The sequence below is a fragment of the Quercus lobata genome, chromosome 12, assembly GCF_001633185.2.
Source record: "Quercus lobata isolate SW786 chromosome 12, ValleyOak3.0 Primary Assembly, whole genome shotgun sequence".
In the NCBI taxonomy this organism is placed as follows: domain Eukaryota; kingdom Viridiplantae; phylum Streptophyta; class Magnoliopsida; order Fagales; family Fagaceae; genus Quercus; species Quercus lobata.
This window is the reverse complement of record NC_044915.1, coordinates 9143041-9158624: the sequence shown is the minus strand read 5'-3', so window position 1 is coordinate 9158624 and position 15584 is coordinate 9143041. Positions and strand designations below refer to the sequence as shown.

General features: G+C 32.1%; 2 protein-coding genes across 2 annotated transcripts; both read right to left on the bottom strand.

Moving 5' to 3' along the window:
* Positions 1-757: 757 nt before the first annotated feature.
* On the bottom strand, positions 758-1774 carry LOC115970755 (heavy metal-associated isoprenylated plant protein 46-like). Its single transcript, XM_031090360.1, has 3 exons — positions 1602-1774; positions 1413-1497; positions 758-1323 (listed from the first exon to the last, which is right to left on the bottom strand). Exons 1-3 carry the CDS (start codon positions 1605-1607, stop codon positions 1016-1018), a joined length of 399 nt encoding a protein of 132 aa, XP_030946220.1. The 5' UTR covers positions 1608-1774; the 3' UTR covers positions 758-1015.
* Positions 1775-12538: 10764 nt separating this feature from the next.
* On the bottom strand, positions 12539-13508 carry LOC115970756 (heavy metal-associated isoprenylated plant protein 47-like). The gene is made up of 3 exons (XM_031090361.1): positions 13420-13508; positions 13218-13302; positions 12539-13070 (listed from the first exon to the last, which is right to left on the bottom strand). The coding sequence occupies exons 1-3, from the start codon at positions 13423-13425 to the stop codon at positions 12793-12795; spliced, it is 369 nt and encodes a 122-aa protein (XP_030946221.1). The 5' UTR covers positions 13426-13508; the 3' UTR covers positions 12539-12792.
* Positions 13509-15584: the final 2076 nt, after the last annotated feature.

The following is a 15584-nucleotide window of genomic DNA, read 5'->3' as shown; positions in this document are numbered from 1 at the left end:
TTCAGTAAATAAGTTGTTCCCAAACGGACCCTAAATCATTTAACCAATACTTCTAACACAATTACCTTTCATTTATAAATCCATATATGGGCTATTAGTATGTTTGTTCAAGCCTCCAAAATAGAACGAATCTCACAAAGAATTTGACTAGATTCAATGAAAATGACAACTTCATCGAGGATATTTTATTTATAAGTTATTAGGTGTGTGTTAGGCTCTAACTTAAAAAACCAGCTTATTTTACTATTCAGTTTTTTTTTTTTTTGCTACTATTCATAAGCCTCACTGCACTTTTTGGTATTATTTTTGAGTTCTACTATACTATTTTAGCTAATTTTTATCTTTATTTATAGTATTCTATGGTGTTGGGTCTTTTATGATGATGAATCCCTAATACGGCCTTAACATGGCTTAATTGGTTTTTTATTTTTTATTTTTTATTTTTTTATTTTTAAAGAGTTTCAACCTATAGCGTTTATTCTTGATAATGCTTATTATCATTAAACAAAGACACTAATTAGTTTTTGATGTAGGTGGGGATTGAATCCCAAATTTCTTATTTAACCATCAGAGACTTTACCAATTGAGTTAACTAAAACCTCAGATCTCTTATCCCCGCTTTATTAGATATTTTGAGGTCGACTTGGAGGTTTAATTAGAGGTCCATTTTCCACCAATTGCTCAGTTTAGAGAATTTTTGTTAATGCTATATTGAAGAAATTTATTTCAACAAAAAACCACATTCCCATTACATGAAAATAATCTCTTATACAACACTCTCTCTATAATTTTATTATCACTTCATATCATGCTTTAAAACAAAATTTTCTCTTTCCCACTTAATGAGAACCATATATAATCAATCCACACTTCCTAGATTTCTATACTTTAAGTGCTCTTACTTTTGATTCTTAAATCAAATTCAATCTCAAGAATCATATATACGTAGAATCAAGTTACAGCACCTAAGAAATTTTACCCAAGTTGTAGCCATCAAATAATTCCTACATGTAGGTCACATAATAATGCAAGAGTTCTGGTTGTAACCCGCGACTTCATATGCATAATATGGCGCACTAGGTTGATAATAATATGGTACACCAGCTTGATAGGTTGGCCAAACCAATGATTGTATTCCAGATTCACTGGGTTTGGTCTCTTGCTTTGGTTTTTCCCCCTCAGTACTGACCGGTGAGACACTCGTTAACTCAGCAAATCCAACTTTCTTCCTCAGCAAAGATGTCAAGTTGAGTGAATCAATGTCATCCCCAACAACAACAATCTGACTGCTGTCCTCACCTTGTAGAGACACAGATTCCACGCCTTAAGAACCCAAAAGAAAAACAATTTGATCATTAGTTTTAAATTCCTAATCAGTTCAATGATCAGATAAAAGACATAAAAATGAGTACCTTGTAGACCAACTGCAATCTGCATGGCCTTGGACCGAGCATTTTTTTTGCCATTATTTAAGGTGACCCTGATCACTACCTTTTGCTGCAATAAAGTATAGAAGTGTCAATTAATGACATAAAAATGCTTAGGAGTACATAAAGGAACAGAACTTGTAAATAATTGTTCAGCATGGTATTCATTATTACCTTCATTTTCCTGGTGAGAGAGTTCAAATTCTTATCAGGGAGCTGCAGGGTGCTTTGTTTAGCTAGCTAATTCTGGGTGTTGTTGCTTAATGTCAGAAAGAAACAAAAAGAAAAGGATATATTATCTTCGCCAGAGAGTTCAAAATCTTATCTGGGAGCAAAGTGTGTTTAGGTAGCTAGTGTCGTAGCTTGATATATATAGGCGTAAGTTTAAGTTCACAGTTACACTAATTGTTTATCATGTCCAGAAAGTATGGTCAACTACTTAATGAAGCTTACACCGTTACACGCGGTTTCTTTATGAAACCCAAATAATTGAATGGTATGCCTGACTTATAGTTGACGAGGTCAAATTCAAATATAAGGACTGCCATCATTTGTGGACTGAAGTTTGATCAAGATCAAACAAAATTTTGAAATGAATCCAGTTTAACCATGGACTGAATCCGGTATAAATTAACAAACATGTATAAGAAGCTATATTTTACACTCTCTACACCTTTTTTGTTTTTCCCTTTTACCAAAGAAGAAAGTAACTCATGTCATATCGAATAGAAAAATTACAATTTTTTTTTTATCATTTTTTTTTTCAAGTTAGATTGTGATAGTAGAGTTCTACTATGATAAGTTGTCACATCACATGATAATCCATTTTATTTTTATTTTTTTAATTTTCATTTGTTCCTCTTTTTAGACAAAGAATAACATACTTTTATACATTACAATAATTTTATAATATTCAATTACTGAAATTGCATTGAACTCTAACACCGTAATAAACATTTGTGGAACTGGTGAACGACTCTTATAATTTTAAGTAGAAAAAGAGTTACGTCTATACTATTTTTACAATGAATTTTATGTGATAAATTATTATTTTTTTAATTTAAATCTATTACTGAAATTATTTTTTTATCTACTAGTAATAATTAGCTAAAAAAAATTTATTGTGAAAATATTGTTAAATACCACATTTCTCTTTTAAGTATTATTCTTTGTCTAACTAAAAGCAATGCTACTAACGCAACTACTTTTGCTACACATCCGTCATAATTAATCTGCCAACCTTATGGAAAATTAAAGCAAAAGCACTTTTTCTTTTTTAATCTAAAAGCGATTAGACCTAAAGCAAAAGCACGTGATGATATAAAGAAAATTAGTAGAAACTTCTCTATTATTAAATCTATCTTTGTAATGGAATGACGAATATCACGACATGACTCAATTATTGGACGTGTTCCTGCTTCCTACTTTCCTGCTAGGAAGTTCTTACTCGTTTGATTCATATGCTTTTTGAAACCAAACTTTTTTATTTCTAGAACAGCTTCTTTTTTTTCCCTAAATGGAGGTTTTTTTAAATAGTTTATTTCAAAGAACTGAAAAAAAATATATAAGTTGTGCCAAATGAGTACAATAGATTAAAAAAAAAAAGGTTATTCTTTTGCTGCTGATAATAAGAAAACTTCATAAACTAAAAAACAAATATTCTCAAAAAAATTATACATAATACAACAAGGCCTAAAATAAAAGCATATGATAAATTACAACTTTTCGGACATCCGAAAAACCTGGGGTTACTTGCCCATTTTGCAAGAGCTTGGGTTGCTAGCCTTTAAGATCATAAACTCTTCTTAAAGCCAAAGCCCCTGCTTTATGAAAGTGTGACTATGCTTTTACTAACCCTCCTTGAGCATTTCAATTCTTGAGTCACTATTGCTAGTGTTGTTAGATTTAGTGTCCTAAAATCCTATTGTACGATGCTGTGTATGATATAATGTATGACACATTCTCTCTTGAACAAATGTGTACATAATTGATTGAGAAACCACATATCTTGGACATATTTGGAATTGGGGTGAAGATTAAAGGTCTTCCCAAGTTCCATCTTCTTTTGTTTTGAATTTCACTGCATCAAGGTATGCCTTTCTATTCTTTGTTTCTAAAATTCTAAATATTCCATGTTATCTCACATGAATGAAGTAGATCCTTTTATTACTTCCATTGTGGGTTTTGTATGAGATGCAAAACCAATTTCCAACAAGTGTTACATAGTTGCTCCCAATTTCTGCATCACAATTTAGTTTAAAAGAAATGCTATGTTCACAACTTTTTCACAACAAATCTTAAGTGGCAGATTATTATTAACTGTTATGGGTGGGTAAAAAAGTAATTTAAGTTGTAGATTCAAATTAAAACCAATAACAAATTACCAACTATAACTTGTTGTGAAAATATTGTGGATGTAGCACTTTCCTTTACTTTCATCCTCCATCACAAGACTAAGACAATAATCATTTAAGTCAAATAAATTTAACAGCTACAATCAAAATGAGAGGATAGACCTAAGTGAAAATATATACCATGATAACTTATCTTAATCACATATGATGAATATATTTAAATCAAGTTAGTTCATATAATCAAAATATTTTTTTTTCATCTAGTCAATTTGTAAATTATAAACTACCATTTAAATGATATTGATCACAAATAATATTCTTTGAACATGTTAGATCAATCTAAAAAGAGTTTAAATTAGGATTTTTTTTGGTTCAATAATCGTTTAAATCACAAGTAGCTACCATTTAAATGATTTTTTTGCTTATTTTTGGTAGCTTATTTGCATAATATGAGACCAAAAAAAAAAAAAAACTATAAGCTAACTTATTTCCAAATGAATGAAAATTAAATTATTTGCAATAAAGCTAAAACAAAAAGTAATATGGGACCCATAAATTTTAGATAATTTAAGCAAAAAACTAGCTTTTAATTATTAGTTTCCAAATGCACAATGATCAACTTAAATGGTAAACATCATTTTACCTAACTAAACTTATATAAGTCAATATAAGAAAAGTATAAAATGAAAAAATATATCTTACTTTAATAGATGACAAGCACAATAAGGATCTCTTACTCTAGACAATGAAATTTGCAATTGTCCTTAAAAGTAAAGGAAAAAAAAATTATCGTTTATATATATATATATATATATATACACACATTTATATTTATAGTTGGGTATTGTTTTCTTTTAGAAGGCAAGCACGTGGTTATCTTTTATGAAAAGCCAATGAATGGATTGTTGTGTTTTTTGGACTACCCATAGGGGCATGGGTTTTCTTCGGTTCTTCCTTTTTAGTTGACCCGGTCACGACTGTGTCTAAATATGAGAATTACCGTCATTTTATGTAAGAATTATCTAATTTTTAAACTCCGCCTACACATAAATAAAAAATAAACTGGTTTTTTATTTAATATATAATAAACAATCATTATAAAGCGCCATAAATTAAAATTTTATTTTAGCATCATAATTCATTCGAGGACACACTTTCTATTCCCATGAAGAAAAGTTAAAGGTTGAAAGTAACCCTTTAACCTTTATAGCCTAGGCAAATGACCATTGAGATTACCTAGAAAGAGCTGGATCTCACCTTTTAAGCCTTTAAACTATACTAGTCGCTAACCCGTACGATGTACGGGAAAGTTACCAATTTTTTCCAAATGATATGACATTAGCTATTGGAATTCAGCATCAATTCTCTAGTTGCACGTTCTTATTTTTCAATTTCATTTATTTCATGTCTTCCACTAAATATTCAATGCATTCATTATATTTAAAAAATGTTGAAGTTTAGATATTTTTTTTCAGTTCCTCTTGATTTTAAAGACACAACTATTGAATCTCAACAGCATGCCAATGCAAATATTAATTACTTAAAATTCAAAAGAAATTATTTAAACATGATAAGTTACAATTCAAATTGAGTCTCATGAGTTTTTTAAATGTAAAGAGAACACTACAATATTTAGAAATTAGATGTATATAGACAAATAGTTAATGCTATACTAAAAAAAAAACCTCAAATAACTAAATATAAGAGTTTAATTCCTCTATGTTTCAATGTAAAACCAAATTGTGAATAAAAGCAAAAAAATTTCCTTTGTTCCAATATGTCTTTAGTATCAAAATCACAAATTCTTTAAAACCAAATTGTGCATAAAAGCAAAAAAATTTCCTTTGTTCCAATACGTCTTTAGTACCAAAATCACAAATTCATTAAAACCAAATTGTTCATAGAAAATCTTAGAGATTGAAAGACAACTTTAAAGTGTTTTTTGTATCTTCATAATGTTTCCCCTGGTTCAACTTATTTCCTTTTTCCTAATCAATGTTTCTAAATATGTATCCATTTTCACTTGGGTCCCATCACTCACTATGTGAGCTAAAAAAACAAAAAACAAAAAACAAAACCACATTAACAATGTTTCCACAGGTTCATCCTATTAACTATTACCTAATTGGGAAAACAGTAGGGGGGGTCATCAACCTCAAATGTGCCATTTACAGCATCTCCATATTGTCCAATGCATTGGGCACAACAATTTTACACACCAATACACTACATTGCTGCCCATTAATTTCATATATATAATATATTCAAAACCAAAGTTAGATCCCAGGATTACAAAAAACCCAGATATATATTTTCAACCCATAAATAGGGCAAAACCCAAGTGGGGGATTTCCATTGAATTTGGTTCAATTTGCAATGAGAGGAATAATATGATGACATTAGAATTTAAAAGGTTGTTTTATATACAAAATCAACTGTACAAAATCAACTACCTGATGTCAGCTATACCCAAAATCAACCTCAATTCAAGACGTCAATATACAAATTTTACATATAAACCACACATAATCAAAGCCATACTTCTAACAACAAAATATACCAAAGAAGAAAATGTTACAGAAAATTAATTTATATCTATGAAAAGAAACATATATATCCAAGCATAAAAGTAGATTTAAAAACCTGCTCCATATCTGTAAAGAAAAGAAAAAAAAATAAAAAAAAAAAAGAAAAAAAAAAAGACATAATTCAATATGAACAATGTAATGAATAACTAACCTCAACGTACTCCACACCAATTTCGTTATGATTATTAGGAAGCAAGCTGATAACTCCACCTCGCTCAGTTTCCACTAAACAAATTCAAACCCATAGCTTAGTTTCCACACAAAAACAATTCAAATTGACTAATAGCTTAGTTTCCACACAAAAACATATATTCAAATTGATTATCTAAGTGTGTGCACAAAAGCTACAATTCCACTGAACAAATTCAAACCCATAGCTCAGTTTCCACACAAAAACAATTCAAATTGACCAATAGCTCAATTTCTACACAAAAACATATATTCAAATTGACTATCTAAGTGTGTGCACAAAAACTACAATTCAATCAACTTTATAATACAAAATAGGCTGGGGTAAAAAAATAAACCGTAGCTTAGTTTCCATACAAAAACAATTCAAATTGACCAATAGCTCAGTTTTCACACAAAAACATATAACTAAAATTCAAAAAAAAAGTTAAGAAATCCACACTAAAAATAGGCTGGGGTTATCACAAAGGCAAACAAATACCATACCTTTAACTCTAATTCGAATGGAGGAAAAGAATGAAGAGAAAGGCAATAGCAATAAACCTAGAAATTGTACAACCGTGAAAAAAAAAGCATCTTGAAAGGTTTATATATATAGTTATAGAGTTCAGATTCATAAAAAAAAAAAAAATATATATATATATATATTATAGGTTTATAAGATAATAACTTTAGGCCGGTCTCGACGGGCTAGGTCGATACAGAACCATCGAAGGTGAAGGGGACACAGCCCCACGACGCTCGACCCATACCCATCAAGGCATGAGAGAGGGAGGTGGAGGCCGATTTGAAGCCACCTAAAGACCCACCAAACCAAACATCCACCAATCAAACCAACACCCAAACGACCACCAAACCAACATTCAAAGCCACCCAAACACCCAGCAACTACCGGCGAGCAAAGCCTATCACCCATCACCCATGGCCCACAACCCACGGTGAGCTAAGCCCACTATCCATGACCACGACAAGTGAAACAAAAACCCAGAAATGAAAAATTTTCAAGCCACTGCTACTTTCACTATCTTCCTACCCTTGCCGCCATCGTCCCTTGCTTCTGCCATCGCCGCAGCCTTCAAACTTTTGAATTGAGAGAGACAGAGCCGAGATGTGAGAGAGAGGAAAGCTGAGAGTTGTTTTTCAAGCCACCGCTGCTTTCACTGTCTTCCTACCCCTGCCATCGTCGTCCCTTGCTTCTGCCATCGCTACAGCCTTCAAGCTTTTGAACTGAGATAGACAGAGCCGAGATGTGAGAGAGAGGAAAGCTGAGAGTTATGCTTGAAGAGAGAGAAAGATAAGGTAAAATAATAATTTCTTTTTTACATTCCCACCCTCAGATGTGGGGTTATTTCTCTTGTCTGAAGAAGGTAGATGATCGATGGTCGATGGTGGGAAAGGCAGAGAATTTGGGAAAAGGAGAGCATCGTGAAAACCATCATGAAAGGGAATGGGAAAGGACTTTTTTTTTTTTTTTGGTTTTATTATTTTCTTTTTAATTTTTTAATACTGTGCTTTTTTGGTTTTTTATTTTTTTAATATTGTGCTGACGTGGAAAATTGTGGAAGTTTCAAAAGTTTCGGTTTTATATATATATATATATATATATATATATATATATATTTATAGACTAGTAAAGTATTCTATCAAAGAAAAATTACACTAAAATAAATAGTGAGAAACGTTTCCCTCAAGGGTCCCTTATGTACCAATATCAGCAGTGGTGGGTATGTTACGTTTCAAATTAAACATAGAAGATTTTCTTTAAAATACAATTAGCTTTCATTTATAAATCCATACATGGGCTAGTAGTATGTTGGTTCAAGCATCCAAAATAGAACAAATCTCACAAATAATATGACAAGATTCAATGAAAATGAAAATTTCATTAGGAATATTTATTTATAAGTTATTAGACGACGAAAAAATCAGCACTCTATGGTGTTGGGTCCCTTCATGATGATGAATTCCTAAACAATTTTTACAATGATCAGATAAAAGACATAAAATTGAGGTGAGCTCGATCACTATCTTTTGTTGCAATAAAATTTAGAAGTGTTAATTAGTATGAAATAAAAGCGTGCTGCGTGCATGACTGGAATTTCAATACTTTTCGGTCATCATGCTTACTCGTGAAAAGTAAAGCAATGCAAGATAGGAAATGAAGAAGAAAACTAAGAGAATAGAAACGATTCCAATGGAAATGAGAAATTCTATTATCGCTTATATATACCATAACTACCTCCGTATAATGTGGAATGGATTAACAAACTCTGATTCAATCATTCTAGATCACTGACACGTGCACAGACTCTATCCTTCTTAGCTAACTTATGCTACCTGCAGTTTTGCCTATTATAAATATACTGCAGGTCGTTTACCAGCTGCTTTATCACCAGCTTCAGCAGCTCTGTCATCAGCATTACCATCTTTTGCCTGAACCTTTACCTCAGCTTGTACAAGTGCCTTTACAACTCACATTTCTTCATAATTTTCGGAACTCTCTGATTGACTTGGAGACCTGGCTGGGGGGAAGAATGTCTCTATGGAAAAAGAGATTCATGGAGGCGATTGACTTGGAGACCTGGCTGGTGGGAAGATTGTGTCTATGGAACAAAAGAATCGTGGAGATGACTGGCTAGGTTCTGAACTAGAATCACTTTCAATGTTGTGATGTCTCTAGGTTCTGAACTAGAATCACTTTCAGTATCATGTTGATGATACTGTGTCAACCAGGGGCGTAGCCAGGAATGAATACTTGGGGGGGCCGGGTTGTAACAAAAATATACTAAATATAATTCTTAAGTCTATTGGATACAAAATTATCAACTTTCATATATCATCATATACTTGAACATGTTGGGAATTCAACCGAAATTCCAAACCTGTGAGAAAAAAAAAATAGAGAAAAGAAAACGCCAAAAGAAAAACAATCACACGTACAAGACAGTATTTACGTGGTTCGGCAATTTGCCTACGTCCACAGAGACAGTATTTTCGATATAAGCTCGTCGGATTTCATCTTATTTGTTGATAGGAAATTCACATATTTGTTTACGTGATCCTGGATCACGATCTATCTCTTCAAATTGAAGTTTTGGATATTTGGAGGGATGTACATCAGGCATTGAAGTATTAACATTTGTTTCTATAGCCACAGGTGTTCTAATTTCTGAATTGCTAACATCTTTTTTCTTAAAGAATGCGTCAATTGTTTGTCGTTTGCTCATAATTCTTTTAGCTTTAAGAATATGACTCAAAAATTAACCTGAAAAAAATTTTTAAAAATAAAATTTTAATTAGAAATTTTTACTTAATTATATGAATGTTATTCATACTCAAGAAAAAAACAAATTTTCCACTATAATTTAAACAGTCAACCCATTTTTAATACAACTTTAATTAATAATAACCCCTCAAACAAAAACAAAAATAATTTAATTAATTTGTCTTTTATAATGTATTGGTTAATTTAATTATATATCTTTAATTACTGTTGTTTAGTGTAACAATAAACTATATTGGTTTAATTTATTTGTCATTAATTATACAATTAACTAATTATAGTATAATAGTGATACTGTAACTAATTAACTACCTATTGTATCCATTAGCTAATGGACCGCAACTAAAATAATATTAATCAATAAAAGTTGGATGGTGAAGTCCTTTAAAAAAAAAAAAAAAAAAAAACCGATATTATTTATATTATATGATTTTCAAATAATTTTTAAATTGTTTTTTTCCAAGTTTTAATTCCAAAATTGAAACTTGGGTAATATGTGAAGCTCAAGCCCAAGTACTGCAATGAATAACTTCAAAATCCATTCAAAGTTTCTGAGCCTTAAAGAAGTCCAAACCAAATAGAATACAACAAGCCCAACCCAACACACAAACACATCAACCAAAAACAAAAACACTTATAACACACAAACACACAAACATTGTTGTGGTTGTACAACAGGACCCAAAAAAAAAAAAAAATATATATATATATATTGTTTATGAGTGCAGGCGTGTAAGATGCAAGGGAGCACAATGTGTGGACAGCCAAATTTAAAAAGAAAAAAAAAAAAAAAAAAGAAGTGAAAGTCAGCCAAATTGGCCAATCAGATTCTCACAGTTCCACATCAAAAAAAAAAAAAAAAAAAAAAAGATGCTGAGTTTCATTTCATTCTTTATTCAGTCATTCATTGGGATAAAGAGAGAGAGACTGAGAGTTTGAGAGAGAGTCAGAGAGAAAAACCTTGAGGGAGGGCCGGACTGCCGGAGGAAGCAACGAGCACCGCTCACTGGAACAGAGGCAGAGGCGCAGAACGATGAGTCGATGATCGATCTACTGTCTACGATGTCGATCTGCGATTCATTTCCTTTTTAATTTCAGTGAGATAAAGAGCGAGAGACTGAGAGAGAGTCAGAGAGAAAAAGAGCGAAATACCTTGAGGGAGGGCCGGAGGGAGCACCGAGCGGCGAGCACCAAGCACCAGAGCAGAGGCAAAGCGATCTGTGTTCTCCGATCTCCGATCTGCGATGAGGGGCGGCCGGGCGAGCGACAACTACAACGATGAGCTCACTGCGGCGACGACGACGGCGACGTGACCGTCCGTGGGTTACTGGGTGTGGTTTTGGTTTGTGTATTGGGGATTTTTTTGTTTTTTGATAAACACCTCTATGTTCTGTGTTTGGTTTGCTGAGTTCTGTGTTTGGTTTGCTTTTGTATTGGGATTTGATCTCTCTGCCAGCGAAGACGCGACGTGATGGGATTCTGCTAGGCGCCAACGACGTGATAGGTTCAATTTCTGATTCTCTGTATTTTTTTTTTTTTTGGTTGAGAATCCGTGGGCTTGCCGTGAGCGAGCTACCTGTAATGGGCTCGCCGTGGGCGTGGTTTTGTTACATATATTTTTTTTTTTTTTCAGATTTTAGTTCAAATTTTTTTTGGGCTTTTTTTTTTTTTTTTTGCTTGAAAGTAGAACAGATAATTTTTTTTTTTTTTTTTTTTTTTAATTTGAGGGTGTTCCTAATTTTTGATTGAGGGCTGGGAGAATGGGTGAGAAATGGGTAGGGGGGGCCGGTTGTGTAATGTTGGGGGGGCCTATTTATTTTTTCTTCATAGTCTAATGGGAAAAAAAAAATTTTGCAGGGGCCACGGCCCCCCCAAGCCACTATGTGGCTCCGCCCCTGGTGTCAACTAATTGGAATCTGGATGACATGATTTTTCATGGTACAGGGTATCCTTGCACTTTCTGGGATGACTGATCCGGATGTTAAACCAATCTTGTATTGCTTTTGTACTGATAAATCTGTCCACCTCTATGAACTGCCAATGTGAGTACAATTTTCCCTTTGTGAAAAGTCTTCTTTTCCCTCTTGGATTTGACTAATATTAGTGATTTATGTTTCAGATTCACTGACGGGCAGATTATTTGCAAAACAAGAAGTCCAGACCCTTCAAATAGGTCCTGAGGGCCTCTTTTTTACTGGGGATCAGACTGGTTTGCTGACAGTGTGTATACATGGCTAGCAGACTAATGGCTGAGACGTGCCCAAGACTAGTAAAAGCATGGTTTTTATTAGTTATGGCAAACAATGTACAGTATTTTGAGTACATTTCCAATGTACAGTAATGCGTATTTTGAGTAAATTTTCCAATGTACAGTATTTTGAGTTTAGAAATTCATGTTATTATGAACATTGAGGATAAAACAATGTAGTGTTGTTATTTCATTATATACCCTAAGGCAAGGGTGAGGTTTTTCCATCTTGAATTTACTGCCTTAGTAGTTTTTGTCTACTGCCCCTACAGGTGAACAAAGTTATAAAATAAAGTGGGATTTGATGATATTCAGATCTCCTTCTACTCACTTTATTAGATGTTTTTGAGGTCTACTAAGAGGTTCAGAATTCCATTTTCTAGCCATTGCTCAGTTTAGAGAACTTTTGCAAATAACACTGAAGAAATGTATTTCAACAACAAACCATATGCCTTGAACTAGATCCTTATTTCTTATTAGATCACATGAATATATTTCTTAGTCAATTACTCTTTCTTTTACAAATTTTTTCTTTCTATTAAAGAGATAGACCATAGAAAGTCATTCCACACTTCTAACACATAGTGCTCTACTTGAGATTCTTGAATTAAATTCAATGGCATGAACCATATGTAGAATTTAAGTTACTACATCTAAAAAACTCTACCTAAGTTTTAGCTAGTAACAAAATTCATACATGTGGTCACATAATAGTACAAGAGTCTTGGTTGTTATTTGGGACGTCATACGTATAATAATATGGCACACTAGCTTGATAAGTTGGCCAAACCATTGATTGTATTCCATTGTGTTTGGGCTCTTGTTGTTTTTCCCCCTCAGAACTGATTGGTGAGAGACTCATTAACTCAGCAGATCCAACTTTCTTCCTCAGCAAGGATGTCAAGTGGACTGAATCAATGTCATTCCCAACAACAACAATTTGACTGCTATCCTCACCTTGTAAAGATACTGATTCAACACCTTAAGCACCGAAAAGAAAGATAATTAATTTAAATTCCTAAATGAAACTCTGTTGAGCTTAATTGAAGTAATTAAGAAAGTAAACAAGTACGTAAAGAGCATGTAAATTTGGTTCAATGTTAAAAATTGAAAGAAAAAAATGATTACCTTGTACGCCAACTGCAATCTGCAGGGCCTTGGTCCGAGCATTCTTTTTGCCATTATTTAAGTTCACCCGGATCACTACCTTTTGCTGCAATGAAGTTAATAAGTGGCAGTTAGTATTACATTACATAACATGATTGGAATTTGGAAGTTCAATAAGGAACAGAACTTCTAAACCATTGTTGAGCATGGTATTCAACATTACCTTCATTTTCTTCGTCAGAGAGATCAAATTCCTCTCAGGGAGGAGCAGGGTGATGTTTTAGATAGCTTATAATTTCTGGGTGTCGAAGCTTGATATGACAAACAAGCTGAATGGGAGGGACATATATATATATATAGGATTAAGTTTCCACTAGGGACTGAGATTACCAACATTTTGTTTGTCCTCTCTAGCTCTCCATAAAGTTTTGGGTCCTACTACTTTAAGTGGTTTTTACATTCACACGGTTTCTTTATGAAACCCAACTGACGCGGGCAGCGTAGGCTTTTTACTCGTAGTTGACCCCGGTCAAATATAAATAATTTTTTTAATAAAGATGACAATTTTATTTTAAAAACAAATATGTCTAAAAAGTGTGGGTTCTAGTTAACTTAATTGTTAAAATCTTTAATAGTTAAATAAAATATTTGGGGTTCTATCTTTGTCTACTTCAAAAAAAAATTATTAGTGTTTTGGTCTGATCTAAAGCAGATACTATCTAATAAAAATACAAAAAGTAACGAGGACAAGGAAACCTTTCGGATTACAAGATATTTCTATTTGCATGATGGCATCTGCCAGTAGACATGAATTCAGAAATGGGGGATTATCTTCCATTCCAATTCATGCCTCTTGTTGAGTAGAAGCATAACAGGATAATCATTTCACTTGAAATTTTATTTTAATATGATCAAATATGAAAATTGTAATTTTATTTTATTTCCTAGATATACCTTATTTTGGCACTACATATACCCTTAAGTATGTAATATATAATTTAAAATATAAAAGTGAGTTCTAGTTAACTGAACTGGTAAAATCATTAATGGTTGTATAAGAGATTTGAGATCCAATCCCAGCTTATATTAAAAACTGATTGGTGTCTTGGTCTGATAATAAAGATCTATTATCAGGAGCGGACGCCACAGGTTGAAACTCTCTAAAATATATATATATATATATATATATATATGTATAATGGATTCATTGTAAATAATAAGTATGATAGGGGTAAAATTTACACTTCCCTAATACATTTTTTATTTCTAATGAAAAAGTGACTGTATCACATTGAACAGTATTAGGCAACATCGAAAAATAAATTTTATCATTTTACATGATAACCCATTTTCTCTTTTTTCTTTTTTAATTTTAATTTTTTCAGTTGTTATTCTGGGAAAATAATAACAAACTCTTATATGACAAGAATTATATAATATTTGTTAACAATTGAAGTTACATTGACCATAGAAACCATAATAGACATTTGAGATACCATTGAAGACTCCTATAATTTTGTGTATCGTCCATAGTTATTTACCAAAAAATAAAAAATCGTCCTTAGCCTAACCCTTTTTTTTTTTTTTTTTTGAGAAGCAATACTACCAACAAATTTACTTTTATTAGACATCATCAAAATTAATCATGTAAAATGTTGTAACGACTTCTTGGGTAACTAATCTGCCAACCTTATGAAAAATTAAGTCAAAAGTTACAAGCTTTCAAGACAAATGACCGTACTAAAGCAAAAGCACTTTTTTTTTTTAAAAAAAAAAAAAATTTAATGTAAAAGACTCCTTCCTAAAGCAAAAACACTTGATTATATAGGAAAACAGTTGAAACGATTGAAACACCAATTATTAGACGTGTCCAACCTAGTTCCTACTCGTTTGATTGATATTCCGATTTGGAACCTTACTCTTTTTCATTTATTTGAACAACACTTCAATATATATAAGTAAAGATATCATGTGAGAGAACATGAGCTTCTACCATGTGATGCATTTTTTGAGATTTTATTAATTTAAGTTTTTACCTTAACAAAAGATTGCATTTATATCAAAGTATTAATTCATTGAATTAGTCAAATGAGTAAATGTATATATTTATTATATATACGTATTCTCGGAGTACCATAAATGCGTACTCCCCTTTCACATGAATGGTAGGTTCCACCATAAATTTAATTAGTGAGACCCACTATTCATATGAGAGGATGTAGTACGAATTTATAGTACTCCGAGAGTACACAATAATTTTCCTGCATATATATGAATTATCTATAGTTATGCATTATTTATCTAATAGAATAAATACATTTATTTTGCTATATTAATTATTTTTAGTGCACTAATTATTTAAGAATAATGAAATTCTGTTATCATTTT